Source organism: Dermacentor variabilis, chromosome 8 (genome assembly GCF_050947875.1).
Source record: "Dermacentor variabilis isolate Ectoservices chromosome 8, ASM5094787v1, whole genome shotgun sequence".
Classification (NCBI taxonomy): Eukaryota; Metazoa; Arthropoda; class Arachnida; order Ixodida; family Ixodidae; genus Dermacentor; species Dermacentor variabilis.
The window spans coordinates 71,651,392-71,677,315 of NC_134575.1; the positions used below are offsets into that span (position 1 = coordinate 71,651,392).

The 25,924-nt window shown below is 47.5% G+C and overlaps 1 protein-coding gene across 1 annotated transcript in view; it reads left to right on the forward strand.

The window, feature by feature from the left end:
* LOC142591437 (uncharacterized) overlaps nucleotides 1-25,924 on the forward strand; it is a 74,171-nt gene that overhangs the window by 38,192 nt on the left and 10,055 nt on the right. Inside the window, exon 5 of the mRNA XM_075703765.1 lies at nucleotides 24,623-24,734. Within this exon, the coding sequence (XP_075559880.1) occupies nucleotides 24,623-24,647 (25 nt within the window). The 3' untranslated portion in view covers nucleotides 24,648-24,734. The remainder of the gene's footprint in view (nucleotides 1-24,622; nucleotides 24,735-25,924) is intronic.

Genomic DNA, 25,924 nt, shown 5'->3' on the forward strand with positions numbered 1-25,924 from the left:
CTTGGCGTCAGATCTCGGCTGCATTGCGTTGACCTGTGGCTGGTATGCGGCTTCGTCAGGTCTTCTTTTGTCGGTGTATTCTTTGCTTCCAGATTTCGTCGGGACCGCGGCGTTTCGTTGTTATGTCATCGAGATAGTCTCTTCGGCGTCTTTGTCGGTGGCGGAGGATCTTCGTCAGCTCGACGAACGGCAACCGCACCTCCATCGGTTGCTGCTTTTAGTTTTCCGGATATGGACTGACTGACCGGCCCCGGGCTGGGCCAGTGTGCAGTCGTCGTTGCGGCGGCAGGTAGAGGCCTGGTGACGACGAACGAGACAGTCGTCGAGAGTTCTACTGAGTGGTGGCTAGGTAATCGGCGATGTCATGTGGGCGCTCCCCAAGCTGTGAACACGGTGCTTTGACGGCGAACCCTCTCAGCCCCAAGTCGCGGTATGGGCATCGGCGGTAAACATGGCCGGGTTCTCCGCAGTGATAGCAGAGCGGGCGGTGGTCGGGGGCTCGCCAAATGTCCGTCTTTCTCGCGTAGCTGCGCTGGGCGACGGGTGGGCGTGCTGGCGGCGGCGGCGGTGGAAGACGGAATTGCGGCGTTAGAGGGCCCTGACGCGGTCGCGGAGGGGGACCTTGAAGGCGTGCGACGGCGGCGTACGTCATCGCTTCCGGCTTGTGCTACGGTAATTCTGGTTGCACCTCAGGAACTCCAAGCGATCGCTGAACCTCATCTTTACGATGTCGGCAATCGAGGCAACTTGAGGCTGCGACGAAGGCAAGACCTTGCGCAGTTCTTCACGCACAATGACCCTGATGGTCACTTGATTGTCGTCGGAACCCAGTCCTCGGATGGCGCACTGCGGTGTGAGACCCTGGCGGTTATATTGCAGGGTGCGCAATTCCGGATTTTTCTCGATCGTCGATGCCTCCTCTGCAGAAAACTCAGCTACGGTCTTCGGCGGGTTGCGAATCAGTCCGGCGAAAAGTTGTTGCATGACGCCCACCATTAGGAAGCGGACTCTCCTCCGACATTTCCGGGTCGGCGTGCGGGAAAAGACGGTCGTCTCCTCCGTGAAGATCGCTATGGTCTCATTGGGAAGCTGTACTCAGTTTTCCAGTAGCGCTCGGGCGCGCTCTTTACGCACGACGCTTGTGAATGCTTGCGGGAAGTCAGTTCGGAACAGGTCCCACATCGTTAAGGTGGCTTCTCGCTGCTCGAACCACGTCATGATGGCGTCTTGAAATGCAAAAAAAGACATGTCGCAGCTGTCGTCGCTGTTCCAGCTGTTAAACGTAGCGATCCTCTCACACGTCTCCAGCCAGCCTTCCGGGTCCTGAAATTTCGAACCGCGGAACGCCGGTGGCTCCCTGGGCTGCTGCAGAACTACTAAAGCAAGAGGCGAGTGATGTTGCAGTGCATCGGGCTGTCCATGTTAGCCGGTGTTGCGTCATCGGTATTCAGGTAAATGCAGGCGGTCTGGTCGATTTGCCTGATAGGTGCAGGCCCAAACCTGACTGGCCTGCAGGGAGGGTCAAGCTGGTGGCGCACATGCCAACGACGCAAACATAGAGCCATATATAGGTGGATATTAGCTTTTTATAGCTGTGGGTGTAAATTAGCGACAGCGGCGCAATCGTTAACACGTTGTCTTTGTAGTTTTTAAGATGTTTTACACTTGGTTACAGCATTGTGAAGCTCTTTGTTGGGCTCGTTTGATTTTGCGCCACCACGTGGCTGCACCGTGCAAGCCGCTAAAGTTTATGCCTCCGCCCATCCGTCAGAACGACAAGATCGCCTGTTTGTAACGTAATTCCAGACACGCTCGACGCTGCAGCACAACGCTCGCAACGCACGCTGCTGGGATTGCTCTCGCGGGGTCGACAGCCAAGCGGCCAGCGGAGTTGTTGGAGTGGCTTCGCGCGCTGGCTCAAAGACACCTAAAGTAGACGGCACGGTGTCACGTCATGACGCAGGCCAATGAAGACGTGGTTGAGCTCCGATCACGCGGGGAACGAGTTGAGGAAGAAAAACACATTTAGGGAGGAGGGTAGCGTGTAATCGTCCAAAGTTCCCTCAGTATAAGACGCTTTACGCATATTGTGGCGTGATAATCTTACTGTAACTGTACCGTACGCGTTATCAAAATTAGCCCAAATCGTATGAGGGATCCTTTACGAGCTATAGCTGATAAACTTCTGCATGTAAAGTGTTTTTGTGCCATTTGAAGTGTCAGCATTATTTGGACGCGTGGTGCACTCAATCTAACATGCAAAATGGCTCTCCAAGATCCTTCTGTTAGGACAACAAATATGTATGCTGTACGACTGATTACACATGGTATGCTTCATGCTAAGCGAATGTCGGGTTACCGAGGAGACAAATAACTTCCTGAAAAAAAACATTATACTTGACAACTCCCAACTTTTATGATCTAATTGATCATATGTGTGTAAAATAACCCTCTTTCAGTTTCTGTTTTCCTTATCGCTCTTTCTACCGTGTCTGCTGTTGAAGTTATGGTATTGGTACTTTGTATTGATCCGTCTGTGTAGTACGTATACTAGTTGAATGTATTACTATCCACTCCGGCTAGGGCCTCCTGGTGGGCTGCAGTATTCTCTATGTAAACAAATAAAATAAATATGACCAAGTGAGAGCATGATACAACGCAAAATTTTACAGTGGAGCTGTATATGGCTCAGATACGGGGTTTCGAGGCGTCCGCAAGCAGAAATTATCATCAACCTGAACGGCTTGAGCGTTGTCGTCTTCTTCGTTGGCTACCCTTCGCGCAGCCGCGCGAACAAGCTCGCATGACTGCTCGCGCGTTCGTCGTCGTCATCTTCTTCCATAGCTAGCTCTGTTGTGCAAATAATCATCACCAATGGCTCTTTCGAGTGCGGCTTACGTCACTGATATATGGGTGAACGACGTAATTAATCTCAGTTTCATTCCGCTCGTGCAACGGGTGGCCGCGCTTCATCAGGAGTGCAGAAGAACAGCGCGCATATGAAGAGCGACGGAAGGAGCAGCGACGCGAGTGTGATCGTCGACGGCGTACGTACATTAACAAGGCGGCCGACGAGTGTGCCCGCCACACGGCGCGTAAGCGGCTAGTGACAACCGACGAAGCATACCATGAGTGCGAAAATGCCGCGAAGTGCCTTTGGCGTCAAGAGGTCCACGTGGATGAGTTCAAGGGTGTGAACGCAAAGTCCTAAAGAGACTTCCTTGATCTTCATTTCGGCTATACCTGCAACGTTTGTGACAGACTATGGTTCGATAACGACCATCATGGTAATGGGGAAGCCACGTTCACGGGGGCGTCAACTATTCATTGTCCGACATGAAAGAAGCATTTAATAACAGAGGTGATACGTGAATGCATGTCCGCACCTATATGGTCACGATGACCACAGATAAGGACAATAAATATGTTCGTATCTTTGACAGCTTCGCTGGTCCTCCTCCTTCACAGAGTGGAGTGACTCATGAATTTGTGTGATCTACATATGCCTGAAAAGGTTGTGGCGACGTGCCTGTTTCCGGCAGGATGCCTAATTGCGGCCCTAATGTAATCCTTAAGTTCTAGTCAAGCCAATATGCAGTGGTCTTTGGCGAAGAAATGCTTGTACTTTCGAAAGTTGAAAATGGAACGTGAAGGCGGTTCTATTGCTATTTGAAGCCCCCGGTGAATTAACTAAAGAAGAGGTACTGTCAAGTAGCATTGACGGTGAAGAAATCACGAAAACTGTGAATGCGAAGATATCGTTATATTGGGTGAATCTGTACCCTCAAAAACAGGCTACGCTCGAACAACAACGCTAGCGGCTAACATAGTTCGCAATCATCAAAAATCTGATCTGCAGGAGAATCGCGTTGGCTTTTATACATGAGTCATCGAAGTTCCCAGAGTAATCGCTGGCGCCCACGTGTCTTCCAGAGAGTACTACACTAATACCGTCACACATCCGTTCAGATTACACAAACTTCGGTGACAACAGACAACGCATACAACCATTGATAACATTCAATCAAGTTCCAATCATACAGGCGCGCGCTGCACTGAACTATATTTTAAGTTTTTAGGGGATGAAATGCAGTCCCCCATAAACGGATGAGTGAGCATACCGGTCAATGTCGGCACCTAAAAAGCATCTTGTGGATGCTACAAACACGAGCGCAAGAAACTAAAGCACATGCAGCGAAGAGAAACACAAACAAACAAGCAAACAAAGCCGCAGAGTTTGCTAGTGTTGGTAGAAAGGCTTAAGGCGCACAACATGGACTATTTCCGGCCGTGAGCTGCGCTGCTGTGTCTGCGAAATGCCGTCTGGCACGACCTCATGGTCCAGTGCGTCAATATGTCGGATAATCCTGTAGGGTCCGAAATAGCGGTGTAAAAGCTTCTCGCGACGTCATCATCGGCGTATTGGGGTCCAAACCCGAACACTGTCGCCGGGCTGGCACTCCATATTGCGACTTCGGAAACCTTAATGTCGGCTGTCGGTCCTCCGCTGGCTCTTGATTCGCAGGCAGGCGAGCTTTCGGCCTTCTTTGGCGCGCTGGAGATAGTGGGTGACGTCGATATTTTTTTCGTCGGTGAGCTACGGCAACATAGCGTCGAGAGTAGTCATTGGGTTCCTGCCATAAAGCAGCTTCAATGATGTGACCTACGTTGTTTCATGCACTGTCGTGTTGTAAGGGAACGTTACGTACGGCAGGACCGCATCCCACGTCTTGTGTTCGAAGTCGACATAGATCGCTAACATGTTGACGAGCGTCTTGTTGAGGCGTTCCGTTAGGCCATTTTTCTGCCGGCGGTGGGCAGTGGTCCTCCAGTGACCTGTCTGGCTATAATGCAGTATGGCTTGAGCAAGCTCAGCTATGGAAGCCATTACTTGGTCAGTAATGAGTATTTCTGGCGCACCACGTCCTGGCACGAGGCTCTCTAAGAAAAAGTTGGCTGCTTCCACTACACTACCTTTGGGCAGGGCTTTCGTTTCGGCATATTGGGTAAGGTAGTCGGTGGCCACTGCGATCTACTTGTTTCGAGATGTTGATATATGATATTTCTGATATCCGGTATCTGTTGACGGCATGTCTTGACATAGTGGGTGACATGGGTGGTAAGGCGCCACCAATAATGCTTCTTTTGTATCCTTGCAATTGCACGGGAAAAACGAAGGTGCCCGGCTCTCTGACAGTCGTACAACGCGGGCAAAATTCTGGCAGGAGTGTTGCAACGAAAAGGTAGGTTGCGCGGAGTGGGAAGAAGTTCTTTTTTTTTTACGAGGACATCGTTGCGCAAGCAAAATGAAGAGAGTCTACACCGAAATACCCACGGGACAACGCACGGTTGTCCCACGGTTGGTATTGCCTTCTAAGTACTCAACAAGGTTCCGTAACTCCGGGTCTACTCGTTGCTGCTCGACGAACTCCTCTGCAGTTATTGTTCCTAGGAAGGCATCGTCGTCCAGTTCCTCTTGCGGTGCTTGGTCAATTCCTGGTGCCTGAAACTCCACCAGGCTAGACGACCAGAACTATTCCTTGAGTTTGTCGAAAAACAGTCTTTAAATCGTCGGATAATTTGGAGCTGTTGTTGCGTCCTCATAAGGAGGCTTCGATTTATTTTGAACACAAATTTGGAAACTATGGTCGTCGAGGTCAATGCGGCACAATCAGGCAGGACGAACGCATCGCTGGTTTGCAGAATTTCCTCGAGGTATGCGATCGCCGTGCCCTTGTTGACGGGCTTGAACTCCTGGCTGAAGTTGGTCAGCATCAATTTCACTTTGCCCCATGCAGTAGAGCGATCCTTCTTGCGGCGCAAATTTCACAGTCGAGCAGTAGGCTTTGAGTGCCCTCGATGATGCTGTCTACGTCTGCGGCTGTGTCGGTGTCCACGGAAATGACAATGCTGGAGTGGGGCGGAATGCTCACTTGATCTTCGAGCAAACACACGGCATGGCGAATACGAGAACTCTCCAGCGGTATCGTGTAATTTTCTCACAGCGTCATCGACTTCGAGTTAAGGGGAAGACTGCGTCGTAGTGATCATCATGAGGTCTGTGCCGAGAATGACGTCTCGTGAACATTATTGTAAAATAAAGAAGGTGGTGGGTTAGGTTCGGTGACGAACGGTAATTCTTGAAGATTCCCGCCGGCGTTATTAGCTCGTCCAGCGGTCCGAATTTGAGGGCCTTCTCATGCAGTCTTAACTTTCTTCAACTGCGCGGCGATGGGTCTTCTCATGACGGAGTAGTCGATTCTTGTGTCAACTAAGGCGGTGACTGCGTGGCAGTCGGGAAGCACGTCGAGTTCAGTGGTTCTTTGTCTTGTGTTGCACTTAGGTCATGGCGTCGGCTGATGGCTGCGTCGTGTTGACCTGTGGCCGGAATGTCGGGTCCTCAGGGTTTTTTGCCAGCGTATTCTTTGCTTCTAGGCTTTGTCGGTATGGCGGTATCTCGTTGATATGCCATCTAGATAGCCTTTTTGGCTTCTTAGTAGGCGGAGGAGGATCTTATTCAGTTCAACGAACAGCAACCGCTCCTTCATCTGTTGCTACTTTCAGTTTTGCGGATATGGCCTGATGGACCGGCTCCGAGCTGGGTGAGTGTATGGTCGCTGTTGCACGGGCATGTAGCGGCCTGATGACGGCGAAGGGGATGGTCGTCGAGGGCTCTATTGGGTGGCGGCGAGGTAATCGGTGATATCAGGTGGCATTTTATGTTGCTGCGGGCGCGGCGCGTTATCGGCCATCCCTCACAGTCCCATTTCATGGTATGATCATCGGTGGTAGACGTGACCCGCTTCTCCTCTGTGGCGGCAGAGCGGGCGGTGGTCAGAAGCACACCACACGTCCGTCTTCCTTGGGCAGTTGCGCTGGGCGACGGGTGGACGAGCTGGTGCCAGCGGAGGTAGACGACGGAGCGGCAATGTTACGGTCGATGCCTGGTTTGTTTCTGTAGTTATGCCCATGGATCCGAATAAACTCAGATTTCTCCGGATTGCATTGCATACCGTTTTGTTTTGCGAAGCCTTTCACCGATTCGATATCTTCTTCGATTGTTCTTTTTGTCCTAACGAGCCATTGCAGGCTAATAAGGTGATGCCATTTGCATGAAATGCGTTACCAGAAAGGTGACCAGATTACCAGGAATATGGTTACAAAGCAACAAAAGAGCCACTCACACCATTACTACTCTCAAGTCAAGTATGAGGACCATCGCTAGACTAATAAGCAGAATTAAAAAGAAAGGCAGATGGCTCCGCGAAAACGAAACTATAACACTAGTGCAGGCTTTTATCCTTAGCAAATAACATACGGGCTACCACATCAAAAGCTAACCCCGTTGGAAATTAATGAAATCGACACACTAATACGTTGCGCGTATAAGGCAGCGCATGGCCTTCCTACGAATGTGGCAAACGAGAGGGTGCAAGCTCTGGGCATATACAACGAATTTGAAGAGTTAAGAACAGCCGTTTTAATGACACAAAGAGAACAAACACAAGCAAAGGTAGAAACTTTCTGTCGCGTTTATACTGCCACTTGCGACCGCAATACACCCAGGAACAAACAACCACAATGCCGGATCCAATACGCGAGCGCATAATGGCCTCCCCAATCCCACGCAACATGAACAAACATTATCATCCAGCGAGAAGACAAGCGAGAGCGAAACAGTTTTATAAAACCTTCGGAAGTAATCAAGACGTAATCTATACAGAAGCATATATTTAGAAAAGGACATGTAATAGTGGCAGTTCAAACTACATGCCACGGAACACTTCACACATCAGCCTCGATACGTACTTGATGCATTGCTACAGCGGAAACAGCGGCGATCCCACTCGCTATCGCATACAAGGAAGTTGAAGTTGAAGTCGAGGTTTATTTTCCTTCAAAAATGAAAGAGGGAACTGCGACAAAAGGCGGTAAAGCCTGACGTGGTCACAGTTCCCCAAAACAGTCGATACAGCAATGAGCAACACAGAAATAAATATTAACATAGTATGATAGTGAACAAAATACATTGCATCAAATACATTGCATCATAGTATGATAGTGAACAAAATACATTTCATCAAACGACAGTATTACCAATTATTCTGTTATTAACAGTAAAAGAGCTCGGCTTGAATAATGTCCGACTCACAAGTGGCATGTAAAATATATCTACAAGGCAACATACTACAAGTCGCCCTTAACATCATAGGGGACACATTGAATGAAGATCATGCAATTTTTTGGTGTCCTGCCCACGCGGGTAACGCGGGAAGCGAACAGGCACACACTCTAGCTTGAGGCTTTACTAACCGAGGGAGATGCACACAGCGATGAAAAAGACGATCCCCTACTGTCCCGCGATATAATGGGGCCCCAGCGAAGACCCAGACAACAGTACGTCCTACCACACAAACTACTCAAAGTGGAGGAGGCGCAGAAACATGCAGATGCGTACCTCCCCACATTTAGGTAGATACTGCAAACTAAACCCAGTACTGTACAATAAATCTTGCCCATGGTGCGGGCCCTGGCCTTCATTGCCTCACGTAACATGGGAGTGCACCAAAAGACCTCATACTATTAATTCACCTTTGGTACTCACCTTACTAAGGGAGCCCTGTGAGGTTATCCTGGCTCTTACTGGCCTAGAGGCCCAGAAGGGCTTCCTGAATCAAGCTGAGTGGGTCGCAGTGCCCATTGTAGTCTTGGAATATATACCCACCCTCCACCGCTCCCTTCCCCCATTTTTGTCTCATCAGTCAGTCAGTCAAGCACTTTATTGAAGTCCTGAGGAGTTTCAAGCCATTGGAGATCTCACGCGGGGAACTCCTCCGGCAGAAACCATAGGCGACGCCCAAGTCGGGACGGGAACGTGGTGACGCTCCGCCAGTTCTTGGGCCCTCTGGACGGCCTTGAGTTGGAGTTTGAGGTCCGGGCTTTTGAAGGCCTCTTCCCATTCGGCCTCACTGAAGAGAGGGCCCTTTGGTAACGCGGTACATTGCCATAGCATGTGCGAGAGTGAGCAATAAAGTTCTGGGCAGTCTGGGCAATTTGCCGGGATTTCTGAGTTATAGTGATTTAGTAGGCCTCGTGAGGGATACGAGTCCGTTTGTAGCATTCGAAACGCGGCCGCCTGCGCCCGTTCGAGTTTGGCGTGTGGGAGCGGGAATTTGGCTGTGCCTTTCCGATAGTGGGAGTTGATTTCTTGCTAAGTGAGCAGCGGGTCATTAAACTGAATGTCCAGCCTCTCGGAGGCCGTGGGACCGTCGCCGCGGGCAAGTTCTCGCGCACGGTCGTGGGCCGTTTAATTGAGGTTAGCTTTTTGCGGGTGAATGTCTTTCCCCATGTGAGCGGGGAACCAGGAGAGGCACCGTTTGCCCTCTTTCAAGCTCGCTAGTAGCATACGCGCTGCTTCTTTAGATACGTTGCCGCATTCGTAGGCCCGAATTGCGGCACGCGAGTCCGTGAAGACATAAGTAAATGTGGGGTCTGCCATGGCGATGGCTACGGCTATTTGTTCTGCTTTAGCGCTGGTGCTCGTTTTCACCGATGCGGATGATCGTAGCGTTCCCTTGCCCTCCACGACCGCTATTGCGAAAGTGGATGTGCTGCCGTACTGGGCCGCGTCCACAAATGCGGTGGCTTCACGATCAGCGTCGATGCGGTCGAGAATCGCGCGGGCGCGGGCCCGGCGCCAACCCACGTTGTGTTGTGGGTGGACGTTTCTGGGAAACGGTGAGACTTTTTATTTGTCGCTAATTTCGCTCGGTAGGGTAACCGCGTGCTCGAGATAGGGAGAAGGGGAAACATTGGCTTCATTTAGGATTAGCCTACCGGCTTTGGACGAGGATAGGCGGAGTATTTGCGCCATAGTCTGAGCCTCGATCACTTCGTCGAGGTTGTTGTGCATGCCTAGGTGGTCAACCTTTGCTGTACATTCTCTTTGTGGAATTCGCAAGACCTGTTTGATGCTCTTGCGCGTGAGTGTGTTTAGCTTGGTCTTTTCTATTTTCGTCCAGTTGCGGGCAGAGGCGACGCAGTTACTGTGAATCATAAGGAACGCGTGGTATGCGCGCAGAAGGTTATCTTCGCAAAGACCCTTCCTGCGCCCCGAGACTCTGTGGATGAGTCTGATCATGTTTCCGGTTTTGGCGGTTAAGTGTTTGATCGTGTGTCCGTGGCATCCGGTGGATTCGATTAGGAGCCCAAGAATGCGTATGTGGTTGACTCGCGGAAGCGGCTGTCCATCTCTTGTGTGTAGTGCGATCGGAAGTTCTTCTAGAGGTGTTAGGTTGCGGACTCCTTGGCAAGACTTGCGAAATAGTAAAAGTTCTGATTTCTTTGAGGATAGTTTCATTCCTGTGTTTAATAGGTACTCTTCCGTGGCATCTAGGGCACACTGTAATGCCAGCTCCATGTCACCCAGGGAGCCTCCCGGGCTCCAGATGGAAATGTCATCTGCTTATAGAGCGCAGTTTACGTTTGGGATGTTTCGTAGTTTGTCTGCGAGTCCCTTCCTCACTATGTTAAATAGTAATGGAGAGATGACTGAGCCTTGTGGTGTTCCGACGGAGCCCAGCGTGTAGGTGTCCGACTTAAGTTGCGGGACTCGCAGTCGGGCTTCTCTGTCTTTTAGGAAGGAGCGTACGTACTCCTGAAATCTCTGGCCGAGGCCGAGGCCTGCCACAGACTCCAGTACGAAGCGGTGCGAGACGCTATCGAATGCTTTCGTGACAATTCTTTTCCTTTCGGTATTTCTGTGCGTATGACGAAGTGATCGCTGCCCAGGTTCTCTTGCGTGTTCGTCCATGTGTAGTTTGCAACATTTCGGAGTAACGTGAGATCCGGCGTAGTATCGCGCTGCGTTGACGTACCCAATCTGGTGGGGAACCTGTGGTGCGTCACCAGGGTGAGGGACAGGTGGTCTATTGGGCGCGAGAGGTTGTTCCGCTAGGCTTGATTGTGGGGTAACCCCACGACGTGTGGGGGCGTTGAAGTCACCTGCGATAATGAACGGTTAGTTTCGTGCCAATGACGTGGCTTTAGTAAAGATCGCATGGAAGGATTGCTTGTAGTGCGCGGGGGAACTGTAGACGTTTAGTACAAAAACACTTTGTTTTAAGAATCGGTTAGATGCGAGCTCGATTAGGATCGCCTCGATGCGACTGTTTTTTGGTAGGACGTCGTGAACGATGTGGCCGAATTTTCTACTAACGAGCGTGGCGATGCCTCTCCTGGCATCCCCTCCTTTTTTTGAGACGGTGCACTACCCTGAGAGCATAAGGGTTTCGCATAGGGTTTCCTGTAATAGTATTACGTGCGGCCTTTGGGGTTGAATTTTGAGGTACTGTTGCAGCGAGGATTTGCGTTTCGCGTAGCTAGCGCAATTCCACTGCCAAATTTCTAAGGTATCCCGTGTCGTGTTAGCCATGATGGTTTTGGGAGGAATTTATTGGCGCCGAAGGGTGCGTAGTCGTGTCCATATGTTGTGGCTGGCTAGCTTTGTTTTTTAATTTTCATGGCGACTTTGTTTTCGACAACCTCTACACGATTTGCTAGGGTATGAATAAATATCCGCCGTGGTTGCTCAGTGGCTATGGTGTTGGGCTGCTGAGCACGAGGTCGCGGGATCGAATCCCGGCCACGGCGGCCGCATTTCGATGGGGGCGAAATGCGAAAACACCCGTGTGCTTAGATTTAGGTGCACGTTAAAGAACCCCAGGAGGTCAAATTTCCGGAGTCCTCCACTACGGCGTGCCTCATAATCAGAGAGTGGTTTTGGCACGTAAAACCCCAAATATTATTATTATATTAGGGTATGAATACTTTGTAGGTTATCTCGCGTGAGGCGCAGAATTTCGTTTAGGGTGTCTTGCGGTACATTACACTCTTCTTCCGTCTCTGGGAGCGGAGGTGGTTTGCGTTTCGCCGTGCTTACTTTTACATTTGTCTCCTGGGGTGGTACTTGCTTGGGAGCTTTAAGGTTTTGAATCTCTTGTTTCGCCTCATTAAGCTGCGCTGTAAGCACTTGTATGGTCGCTCAGAGACCCGCTAGTTCCTGTCGTAGGGCTATGACTATCTCGCTCTCAGGCTCGGGCAATGAAGACCGCGTTACCTGTTTAATAGATGAGGCGTCCTGTTGCTGCTGCTGGTGCTGTTTCTTTCGTACTCGGTCGGCCCACGTCAGTTCGGTGTGGCCGGATGTAGGACGCCCCCTAGAGCAGGAGCGGCTGTTGCGCCGTCCCCTGGAGCGGGAGCGGCTGCTGCGGAGGGCGCTGCGGCGCTCGGGTGTCGGCGTGGCTGAGCGACTCCTTGTGGTCGCTACAGGAATTCCCGAAGTGGCGCTCGAATCGCGGTGACTGGCGCCGCTCGGTCCTCGGAAGCGGTTGCGGCCGCGTTGGCTGCGTCTGCGGCGGCGTCTCTGTCGCACGATGTAAGGGACTTGAAACTTGCGTTTGCAGTCCTTGTGGGCGGTGGCGTGTGGCCCACCGCACAGGGTGCAGTGAGGAGTACACTGGTGATCTTCTGGTGGTGTTTTGAGGCCACACTTACGGCACCCCATGGTGCTCGGGTTAGGACAGACATCCGCGCGGTGACCGATGTTGCTACAGTTGTAGCAAATTTCCGTGTGTCTGCGAAAGAACGTGCATCGAACAATGCTTGCTCCGCAGTAGATGTAACTTGGTGCTTGCATTCCTTGGAAAAGGATTGTCACTGCTGTGGTGTTCTTGATTTGCTTCACCTCCAAGGCGTCGGGGGTCTCATCAATATATATTTATTCCTCCTCCAACGTTACGTAGCCCTGGTGTGGGTGCGGAGGGGCAAATTGACGGTGGGCTACGGCGGTATAGGTTATCACTTCAGGCTGAGGATGCAGTGATTTCGACTGTTCTTCGAAAACTCACAATGACTGCTGCTTTCCATCTAGAACTGCGTTAGCAATCGAATTAACTTGGCATGGGGACGCAAGGAACATCTTCCGGAGTTTTTAGCGTACTACGTTTGTGAAAGTCTTGTGGAACTCGGTGCAGAGCAGGTGCCACTTCGTTAACGAATACTATCGATTTACGAACCAAGTCTTGGCGGAGTCTTCGGATGAGAAATAGACGTGACGAAACTTGTCTTCAGGGTTCCACTTCTCATAGTCTCACACAACCTCGAATATGTCGAATGATGTTTCCGGGTCTTTCCATGAGGCACCGTGGAAGGTAGGTCTCTTCCTGGGTTACTGCTATTGTTGATGGTGACGCTGCTGTTGTCATCATTGCTGCTGACTTGACGTTGATCCCCCTGTGCTTCTGGGCAAGTTTTGTAGTCTGCGGCTTGCTGGATGGTCCGAGGTGACGGTGGTGCTGCCATCTGGTTTCGGGCTTGAATCACGGCTTTTGTGGTGTGTTCAGTACAAGTCCTCGAATAGATGTCTCGTAGTAGTGATGGTTAAGAAAGCAGCTGAGCTGGGAATGTGAAGCTAGCGTTTTATTGGGCGAATCTGTGCCCTCAAAAACGGGCTACGCTCAAAGAACAGCGATAGCGGCGAACACAGTCGGCGATCATCGAAAACCTGATCTGCCGGTCAAGCGTGTCGGCTTTTATACATGAGTCACGGAAGTTTTGAAAGTAATCGCTGCAGCCCGCGTGTCTTCTAAGAAGTACTACACAGTTCGCTTCGCACACACAATCAGATTACACAACCTTCGCTTACAAGAGACAACGCACTGAGCCATCGATAGCATTCCAGTAAGTTTCAATCATGCAGGTGCGTCTTGCGTTGAGCGATAACTTTAAGTTGTTAGTGGGTGAAATGCAGTCCCCGATAGAAGGATAAATAAGTGCACGTGTCGATATTCGCAGCAAGTTGAAGCATGTGTCTGGTGCAGCAAAATATATGGAGCACGTACTTATGAAGCGCGGAGGTATCCACGCAGCAAGATCCGTAGGAAACGTCAACCTCCAAGAAGCGCCGAAATTGAAAGCATTTGGAAGCATTAGCCAGTCAGCCATCCAGATAAGATGGAGACATTTACAATATTAGCAGAAGAAAGGGTAAACGAAATTGTTATGGTCGCATCCGTTACACGCATTAAAAACACATATACAAGGTAAATATATAGGATATATAGGCTATATCTCGAAGCCTTCAACGTATTCTCCAGCAATTACGTTTCAATCACTTAGAGTATGCTGTTAAGCAAAGCTCCTTCCTAGGCGTTATTTTATACTAAAAATTCATCTATTCTAAACGTATGTTGCACCTAAAACCAAAACTGGCCTATGGGATAAGAATCCTAATAAATGCGCGACAATACGTTATATGTCGCACTTTACTATAATTATACCATACCATCACTCGCAGCCATTTTACTTACTGCGTATCATCCTGGCGTAATACGTATCCCACACATTTATTACATTACGCCATTTCGAGAACCAAGCCATCCTGTTACTTATCTTAAGTCCTTAGAGTGCTAACGCCCTTGTACTCCTTCAGGAATATAAAACCTTTCTGCTCTACACTTATGGCTAATTATGACCTAATCATCACACTACTCAAGACTATAAAGAATCTCACTCCAATTAATGTATTTAACAAGGCACGCCTTTAGAATTCCAAAAGCACCAGGTTTGCTTTGAATAAATTTCTGCTATCGAAATTTTGCAATAACTGCGAAAAGCGCGCGGCCCAGTCAGCAGCTGTAACGTATTGGAATAACATTGCTAAGAATGGAAAACAATATGTAATATTTGTTACATTTAGGAAAATAGAGTCAATGACGTTTCTATTAGAAGGTTCATTACACGATTGTTGTGTTTACTAGTATTGTTTTGTTGTATGCGACTTATGTTTAATAGAAGTGCATACTAGTCGTTGCTAGTATTGCTTAATCAGTTATGTCCATGTACTTTAAAACAGGAAGTCGCCTTGCATTCTTGAGGTATGGGACCTCCTTTTGTATATTCAACCTAATATGTACCACCTTTGTAAAGAATAAAAGTTCTTCTGATTGATAAGGAATAAAGAAAGAACTGAGGAGACAGACGAAACGTTAGAGGGATCAATTTTTAGAAATTACTTGATTGGAAACTCCAATGGCAACTGACTCTGTAAAACTTTAGCACCCGAACTCTGTCGAGAGAGGCTAGCTTAGCAGGACTTTTTGAGGAACTATCAGTCATTGTTTGAGATATCAGCCTTAGCGTGATTAGAAGAGCTGTAGATGCTTATACAATGCTAACTAACGACCATGTCCTTTCCTATAGAGGTCTCCCAGATAAGAAGCAATACGGGGTAGAATTCTTAATTCATAAGGATATCCATTCTAATCCATTGACGAATTCTACATCATTAGGGAGAGGGTAACAGTTGGCTTAACCAAAGTTAAGAGGTATAGAATAAAGCGTGTACAGGCTTACTCTCGAACATGCACTCACGATGATTATGAAGTAGATCAGTTTTGTGAAGATGTTGAATTAGCGATGAGAAAAGTACAAACTCAGTGTACTGTAGTAATGGGGGGCTTCAGTGCAAAAGTGTGGAAAAAGCAGAGTGGGGAATAAGCAATTGGCAACTACGGCGTCGATTCTAGGAACGCTAGAGGAGAGATGCTGGCAGAATTCGCCGAAACGAATAAGCTGTGAATCATGAACACCCTTTTCAGGAAGCGTAGCAACAGAAAGTGTACCTGAAAAAATCCTAATGGTGAAAAAACAAATCAAATTGATTGCATACTTCCTTCAGATCCCAGCATAGCGCAGGATGTAGATGTGTTGGGTAGGGTAAAAGGTGTGCAGTGATCATAGGTTAGTGTGGGCTAGGATTCGCTTCAAGTTGAAGAGAGAAAGGCTAAAATTGGTCAAGAACATACAGGTCAACATAGATGCAGTAAGAGTATAAGCAGACAAATTTAGGCTTGTACTTGCAAACAAATATGCAGCCTTAGAACAGCGATGAAGATGACATGGAGGTGATGAGTGAAACTGGAACTAGGCTAGCTTCAGAGGCAGCAATTTAAGTGGGACGGAAGGCACCAAGGCAATCAATAAGAAAGCTCTCCCAAGTAATAAATGACATAAAAAGAACCGACACAGAATGAAAGTGTCCAACTCAAGAGATAAGATAGAATTGCGGAGCTGTCAAAACTGATAAACAAAGCGAAAATAAGGAATATTCGACATTATAACGAAATAAACACTGAGGAAGCCGTAAAAAATGGGTGCAGCCTGAAATATGTGAGAAAGAAACTTGGCATTGGACAAACCAAGATGTATTCACTGAAAGATAAGTAGGGTGATATCATCAGCGACCTCGTAAAAATAGGAAAAGCAGCGGGAGAATTCTGTACTGACCTGTACAGTACCCAGCGAAACCACGATACCTCCATTCGAAGCAGTGATGAACAGGACACAGAAACTCCTCCTATAAGTAGCGAGCAGGTCAGAAGGGTCTTGCAAAACATGAAACGAGGAAGAGCGGCAGGATAAGATGGAATAACAGTCTATTTAATCAAAGATGGAGAAGACATAATGATTGAAAACTGTCGGCTATCTATACGAAGTGTCTATAGAATTCAAGGGTCCCAGAAAACTGAAAGAATGTCAACAATATACTAATCTACAAAAAGGGAGACAATAAAGAATTCAAAAATGATAGTACCATTACCTTACTTAAAGTATTATATAAAATATTCACCAAGACAATCTCCAATACAATAAGGGCATCACTGGCGTTTAGTGAACCAAGGCAACAGGCAGGTTTTAGGAACCGATACTCTTCAATGGATCATATCCGTGTCATCAGTCGGGTAATCGAGAAATCCGCCGAGTACAATCAGCCTGTCTATATGGCTCTCATAGATTACGAAAATGCATTTGATTCAGTAGAGATACCAGCAGTCATATAGGCATGACATAATTAGGGTGTAGAGGCCGCTTACGTAAATCTACAGAGATACCACAGTTACCTTCATTCGACACAACAAAAGTAAGGAAGATACCTACAAATAAAACGGTCAGACAAGGAGACACAACCTCTCCAGTGCTAGTCACTGCGCGCTTCGAAGAAGTATCAGGTTGTTAAACTCGGAAGGCTTAGCATTAAGAATCGACGGCTAATATCTCCGCAACCTTCAGTTTGCGGATGACATGGTTCCATTCAGCAACACTGGAGACAAGCTACAATAAATGATTAAAAACGTGAACAGCAAGAGTGTAAAAGTGGGGTTGAAGGTTAATATACAGAAGACTAAGATCATGATGGGTAGCCGGTAAAGGGAACAAGAGTTCAAGACCACCAGTCAGCCACTAGAGTCTGTGAAAGAGCACGTTTAGCTAGGTCAATTACTCACACCGAACCCTGACCTTGAGAAGGACATTCACTGAAGAATAAAAATAGGTTGGAGCGCATACAGCAGACATCGTGAGCTCCTGACTGGGAGCTTACCATTATCATTGAAAAGGAAGGTGTACAATCAGTGCATTTTACCGGTGCTTACATATGGGTAGAGACTTGCAGACTGACAAAGAAGCTTGAGAACAAGTTAAGGAGCGCGCAAAGAGCAATGAAACAAGAATGCATAGCCTAACGTTACGAGACCGAAAGAGAGTGGTTTGGATCATAAAGCAAATGGGTATAGCCGATATTCTAATTGATATTAAGACAACAAAAATGGAGCTGGGAACGTCATGTAATGCGCAGGCTAGATAACCGGTGGACGATTAGGTATACAGAACGGGTGCCAAGCGAAGAGAAGCGCAGTCAAAGACTGCAGAAGACTAGGTGGGGCGATGAAATTAGTAAATTCGCGGGCGATAGCTGGAATTGGTTGGAGCAGTACAGCGGCAATCGTAGATCGCAGGAAGAAGCATTCGTCCTGCAGCAGTGGACATAAAATAGGCTGATGATGATAATGCTTAGCCAATGCGGGTAACGGGTGCGTTTATCACCGCATATTTTGAAAGGGACGCCAATAAACTATCAGCGTCAACATCGGTAAGGTGCATCGATGCACGTACGCCACCGCGCACGGAAGAAGGAAGGACGCGTACATCAATGTACCCTATAGTTCGGAAGAAAGTAGAGCTTGCTCATACCTCTACAGACGCGCGTGTGAGTTGGCATGCCGGCTGTTGTCCTAGAGCGCACATGGATGCTAAAGCGGTGCACCGGCTTGATGAAGCCCTAGAGAAATCAAAGGGTTTGTGGTGTTCATAATCAGAACCAGCCCACGCGTCGAAACACTAGTGTCGACGCTGAAAAGAAGGAACGCAAGCGCGCCAAGGCTGTGGGTGCTTGCGTCTATATGAGAGTGCCGAAGGGTGTTAGGTCATTTTCCCAATGCACGTGCCAACCAGTCCATGATGACGGCCGATTGTCGTGAGGTCCGCCTCGCCCAACTGCGTTTATTGGTATTTTGCCCGCCTAGAGTGGCAGGATACGAACAAACGCATCAGAACAGTCACCGAAAGTAGACGCGTGGTTGGCGAAACTGAAGAGTAGAACGAGCGGCTCCTACGTTGCAGGGCAGCCAAGAAGTTCCGGTGTGCATAAGCGCAATTGTCTGAGGGATACAATACAATTAGACATGAAAACGTAACTATTAAACATAAAAAAGCAGATAATGATAAAGAGACACACTACGTTTCGTCATTGAATCGTTCAAGCAATCATGCACGTCGACATTGTCCTTATAGCGTCGACACCTGTTTGAGGTTTTTTTTTGTCGCGCTTCAAGCTCATGCCGCCCAAACTTTCATGGGCTGTAAGTCTGCTGATAGTTTGTCTTCGAGGAAAGGTCTTCCGCAAGGCAGCAACAGCTTTCCACAGCCGCTTTTATGCAGACTTAGCTCTATCTCCCGCAATCCTAATAAGAAAAGAGAAGGATAACTCTGCGTACAGAGTGTAGCAAGGAAACTATAAATGATGAAAAAGGGAAGAGGGAAGAAGAAGGGGAAAAGTCGTAAAAGAAACTAAATTACATCAAGAGGTGCGCTGGTAGGACCAAAATTTTGAATACGTGTTTTGTCTGAAGCAGAGGGAGAAATATGCAAGCAGTATAAAACTTTTATTAAAAAAACAACAATCTTACGTTTTGCAAGACAGTACATTGTAAATCAAGGCTACTGAGAAGAAATGAGTCTAGTTGTGCAACATTATGAAACGCACCATATGATCAGCTCCGGTGATCATATGCTGTGATGACTTTAAATTTACGCTTGGCCCACTACCTGATTTCAAGCTGACCCACTGCCAAATTTAAGTTGACCCACCTGCTATTTTCAGTGGGCCCGTGTCGAAATTTCAATTTGGCATACGTTTAAATTTCAAGCTAATCCAAGCCCCATATTTAATTTAAACCATGTCCGAATTTCAAGTTGGCCCATCCTCTAATTTATGTTGGCCCACACCACCTTTCAAGTTGGCCCACCCAGAAGCTTTAGCGAGGCCTACTTGCAAATTTCAGGCAGGCCCACCTCCAAATTTCAGTTGGCCCATCCATACTATTGCCATTACCTTGTAAGACTGCTCTCGCAGTGCTCATCCCCAAACCTGGCAAAATACCTAACGTTGACAACTTGAGGCACATCTTGCTTACATCCTGTGTGGGTAAGGTAGCGGAGCACGCGGTCCTGAATCGACTCTCCCGGTTCCTGGAGAATAACGACATTTACCCCCATAGTATGATAGGAATCAGACCAGGCCTATCCACACAGGATATCATGAAACCGATTAAACATCAAATCATAGACAACGACTCAAGCGACACTCGAGCCGTTTTGGGACTTGATCTTGAGAAGTCCTTCGATGGCGTTCTACGTTCGCATATCCTAGCCTCAATATCTCGGCGCAATCTGGGTGACAGATTTTATAACTATGTTAGATCGTTCTCGGATAGGAAGGCGACACTCCGGGTGGTCGCTCTCGAACCACAACTGCTGGAACTTGGCGAGAGGGGCACCGCACAGGGGTCCGTCATTTCCCCCTGTTTATTCAATATAGCCATGGTCGACCTAAGCAGAAAGCTTCTCGAGATTGAAGGCATCAAACGCACTATGTATGCTGACGATATAACTATATGGTGCACAGGAGGCAATGACGGTCAAGTTGAGGAAGCCTTACAGGAGGTCATAGATACTATCGAAACCTATCTCGAACCCACCGGTCTCAGATGCTCCCCCTTGAAGTCGGAACTTTTGCTGTATAGCCCCAAGAAACGTGGTCCAAGGACCAAGGGGTGGACATTGTTAGAAGACAGAGACATTAACCTATATACAAGAAATGGTTGCCGTATACCCAAAGCCGATTCAATCAAGGTCTTGGGCATGATCATTGAGTCAGGGGGTACAATGGCAAGACTATACGCAAGCTAATTGCTAAAACTGAAAGTGCTGTTCGTTTAGTTCGGAGGGTATCCAATCGGCATCATGGGCTCAAGGAGGATAACCTCATTCGACTAATGCATGTCTTCGTTCTGTGCCACTTTAGATACGTGGCAGCCATGCATCGATGGAAACGGGCAGAGCAGGATAAATTTAATGCACAGCTGAGGGAGATTACCAAGCGGGTTCTCGGGTTACCCGTATACACTTGTACAGAGCGCCTAACGCAGCTTGGCATTCATAACACTCTCGAGGAGATTGCAGAGGCCCAGGAGCGCGCACAGCTAACTCGCGTCACAACAACGAAGGCAGGGAGATCCATCTTGCTGGAACTTGGATATCACCCCAATAGAGTAGCGGAGGAGTCCTCTGACGTGCCTCTGTCGATTCGCGAGAACATTACGGCCGCGCCAATACCTAGGAACATGCACCCAGATCATAATCCGGTAGAAGGAGGGCAAGGGCGGCCAACCTCTTCAGGCAAATGCACAGTGATCAGCGAGAGGTCAGCTTTGTGGATGCCGCTTCTTGTAACGGACGTCGGGCGTTCACCATCGTCACTGTTGATGGTCGGCAAGGAATCACCAAGGCTGCCTCGGTTCGGAAGAGCGACTCCGAAATAGCTGAACAAATGGCTATTGCACTAGCCCTGCTGGATAGCTCACAGGATGTCATCTATAGTGATTCAAGAACTGCAGTCAGAGCATTTGAAAAAGTCACCGTATCCAAACAGGCCCTCACGCTTTTTGGGGGAAAGGAAATCATGCACCACTTCATTTATTGGTTTCCCACACATCAGGATCAGATAAACGGTGCTCCTCCCAACCTGAACGAGTCGGCTCACGGGCTGCGCGTGAACTTGCCCACCGCGCTACCCTCGACCGATCGGGAGCCGACTCCCCAGAGAACAGAGACACGCCCTCCACCTAGAACGAGATTACTAAACACTACTATCTCAGCCGTAGAACCTACTTTGTTCCTCATCCGCGCCTCAATAGAGCTCAAGCATTAACGCTCCGTCTACTACAAACGAATGTCTAACCCAATCTGTCGCTCTTACATAAAATCTATCTAGTTACTTATACCAATGCTACCTGCCACGATTGTGGTGAAATAGCCACGTTAGACCACATGCCCTGGCGGTGTGCCCAGTCACGCTCTATCATCGCTAACAGGTCGGCCAGATGGGAGGCAGTTCTCCGCAGCCCTCTTCTGGCTGACCAACTCTGGGCTGTCCAGCAGGCCCACGATGCGGCCGAGAGGCTCGGCCTTCCGGTTTCCACGTGGGAGCGGCCCGCTTCGTGAAGACTCACGATCTGCAGGACTTCATTAAAGTTTTACCATACCATACCATCTCTACTATAAGCATCCCCAAGCATTTTCTAAGGAGCTCAATATATCGCTATGGATATTCTTCTTTCATTTTATTTTTTCCTTTAAATTGTTCCTTATCGCTTAAACGCTACAAACCATCAACATTTACACTGTCGTAACGATTAAGTGTCTTAGCTTTACAAATTCTGCACTTCTGTGCAAATGCAAGGCATCACAATTATAGCGTGACAGGGCTGTGGCGTTTGCCGAAGAATGCTTACGCAATAAAACTAGGTTCTAACCCAATATCTTAACTCAGCAGAATCAAAGCGCACAAAGAGCACAATTCGGAGGCAGCAAATTATTAAGGCATTCCAAATGTCACTTCATCAAGCCCATAAAAAAATTTCAGCCGTTTATAGCTTCCCTAAGTTTATAGGATTTCGATACAAGAATCGTTTACTCCACAAAGCCCAGACAAGCCTATAGTAGACAACAAAATACGCCAATGAAGCCACTATTGAATTCCTAAATTATCATCTGTCAGGCAAGCCCTCTACCTTTCCATTTTTTATACTAAATGAAACATGCTTCCTTCGAATTATAGATTTCGTTACCGCAACAAAAACTCTGTGGCAAAGCCATCTTTGTAGCATTAGAAGTTTTGGCACTGTGCACAAATATGCTTATTACTAAAATAATTGAAGCATCGAAATGATATAATATCCTTATCCCGGTCGGCATCGGTTTACGCAAAGCGTTTATGGGTATTTCCGCGGAACGCTGTTCCAGTTTATTCAGCATAAAGAAGTATAGAGGATGCGACGAATTTGGACAGCAGATGTGCACTAGAAAACACCTGGCTCAACCTAAACTGTGGTGCTCGAAGACGCATGACAATACAATGACGACTGCGTTGTGATAATGACGGAGTGATGACGACGACAGCACGACGGCACTGAAATTACGTCGACACAATGAAGGTGATGGGCGAAAGCGATAGCATAGCAAATAATCTATAACGACTATACTTTGGTGACAATTGATCGACGAAGAATGAATGACAGATGAAATGAAGACAGTGTGACGACGATAGAATGACCACAGTGGCATGACAACACTAGATGACGCCACTGAGGCACGGTGCTGGGAAAGAGAACAGGCAAAGTTTGTTTTGCTCGTTCAAAGTTATGTTACGTTCGAAATTTAATTAAGCTTAGGCCAGAAGGGGTTTTTTTATTTCTTGATAGGGTCAATTATGTGAACCATCAAAGCTATTATCTGGGCAAGAAATGTAGGCCTATAACGCAAGATTGTTCTTGCTTTTTTCTGGCACTGCAGCCCTGAAAGAATACAATACGCTCATCAGTTCCATCTCTTTGTGGACGCTGTGCGAAAAATTATGCACAACGAAAAGTAATTAGCTTTAAGTGATGAACATGTCATTTCATTGATCCTGCATATATGAATAATCTTCTACTGTGTTATCACGAACAAGAAGTAATAGACAAGTGAATAAATATGCACTCACCTTCTTTAAAATATTTATAAGCACCTAGTTGCCAAAATGACCTGGCTTTTGGCATAAAAGCTGGCTGATACATTTCATGTGCATGATGTGATTATATGGACAGCCTTACCTTTAAAACACTCTGCCGGGTGTTTCCAGCACCTTCTTGATACCACACAGCATTATAGTGAAGAAGAAAAAGAATTCGAGAGAACACGTAAAACTGTAGCGGTCTCAACTTTTATGTTCGCGAAGACAACTGTGCGCAATGTTTCTTTTTCGTTGGCTAAGCTGTAATATGTATCTCAATTATACTCACGAAAAAAATGGGATATATATTCTTTACAGTTTGTATTTGTAATTAGGTTTCATAATCTACAATTATTCATTTTTATCTCACTAAGAAAAGAAAGATGGCATTTGAGGACCGCTGGTAGAAAGATTTTGTTTTCTTTGTGATCAAAAGTATTTGTTTTCACAAACTCTAATACACTGCGGAATGACACAGTTTGGCAGAATTTGTCGTTTTTTCAACTGAATAATTGTATGGTGACGACATGAATATTTAAAAGCAGTGTGTGTTTTGTTAAATTAAAAATAATTATTTTATCATTCTGCCTGCATGAAGTATCAGAAAGCACATTATATTAGGATTTCATCGATATAATGATGCCGATGCCGCTGTAGAGAACTATGTGGCAAGTGAAATAGACCTATACTGAACCAATAAAAATTTTAAAAATGAGCTGCTGTTTCAGAAACAGCCTGAAGAATTGAAATTGGTTAATAAACTAGAGGTGGTGAGTGCATGAGCATTTGAAACTTTCATGTATAGAGATTTCTTCAGAGAAGTTACAAGGGCACACCAATGAGCGAAAAAAGAAATATTCGCAGACTTGATTGATTTTTATTATTTTGAATGAATTGTTGAAGGCATCAGTTATGGGACCCTAGATTCTAAATACCATTACGAGCTGATACGTGGGCTCTAGTATCGCGTACGTAAATACTCTGTCTATAGTCAGTTAGCGTAGTGTTCCCTGACGCTATTATTGCCGCGATATTGCTCTCACACACCATCTTCATGGCGCTCTTCGTTCTTTTCGTCATCACCTCATAGATATGATCGCATTTATTTTGATCGCAGGCTCTTTTCATGTCGTGAACACTTCTTAATGCTATGTTAATTTTAAGTGTCATTTCTGGGAAAAAGTACCGCCCCACGTCGAGTTCAAACGAAAGTATTATATTTTAGTATAGAAGGGTGGCATCAATCATTCGAAAACACAATACCAATCTTAAACTCAGGCCTCCTACCAGCCTCCTTTCGCAAATTTGTACATTGCACCAGAAATTATTCTTAATATTCGTTATGCGTTCAACATTACACTTTCCTGGTGTTTGTCTTTTTATTTTGTGCAGATCAATGCATCTTCATGGGTCGTAGCATTCCAAGCGGAAGTACAGTGAATTTAGGGGATCCTTGTGTAAGAGTTCATTGTCAAGATCGTGGACACCGTGTTTTGCTTACAGGGTAAGGACATGTTCAACAGTTCTGCAAATCAGTACACTCTTAATCATTTGCACTCACATATCCCAAATAGTTCAAACGTGCGTGGTGTTGGCCTGGCTTCCATTTTATGCAGAAATAGCCAGCGACCACTTTGTGCACGATATTGTCACGGTTATAGAACTATTTACACGATGTATTTACAAGACATATATAAACAGCAGCCGAGAATCCCGAGAGGCTGTTGCCACTTCATCGTCTTTTCCATGACGACCTTGTCCTCTTTTTCACTTTAACACGACCCCCGGCAGAAAAAACAGCCTCCCGGTGATTCAGACGGGGCCGACGGTAAGGGCATAGTATGGCTTAGGCCGAGAGACGTGTACGACGTCAGGTCATGTGGAACCGGGTGGCATGACGGAGGTCTCGGGGATTATCTCGTAAGTGACATAGGTCACTCGACATAGAACATGGTACGGGCCTTTGTGGCACGGAACGAGTTTCTCGGAGAGCCCCACTCGGCGGCAAGGGGGACAAAGTAGCACGGGAGAGCCTGGTGTAAAGTATGTGTCACGAAGGCGGCGATCGTAAGCGTGCCGTTGAGATTCCTGCGAGGCCAACAGACGAGTATGGGCAAGCTGGAGAGCATGGTCGGCGCGGCTGATGGCGTCGCGGGCATACTCGCTCCTCAAATTATGTATCAAGGGGAGGGAAGCGTCTAATGGTAATAGTGGGTCACAACGAAAGAGTAAGTAAAAGGGGGAATACCCAGCAGTATCGTGGCGTGATGAATTATAGGCGAACGTGACGTAGGGCAGCGCCACATCCCAGTCCCTGTGGTCGGGTAAAAGGTATTTCGATAACATCTCAGTAATAGTCCGATTAAGTCGCTTAGTAAGGCCGTTAGTCTGGGGATGATAGGAGGTGGCCAGTTTGCGCTTGGTAGAACATGAGCCTAGGATATCGGCGATGGCTTGGGAGATGAAAGTGCCGCCGCGGTCAGTAAGGAGCTGTCGTGGGGCGCCATGCACTAAAATGATACCCCGGAGTAGGAAATTTGCGACGTCGGTTGCGCAGCTCGTGGGAAGTGCCCGAGTGACGGCATAGTGCGTCGCGTAATCAGTAGCGACAGCAATCCACCTGTTGCCGGAGCTGGATTCGGGGAAAGGGCCAAGCAGATCTAAACCCACGCGAAAGAGCGGCTCAGGTGGAAT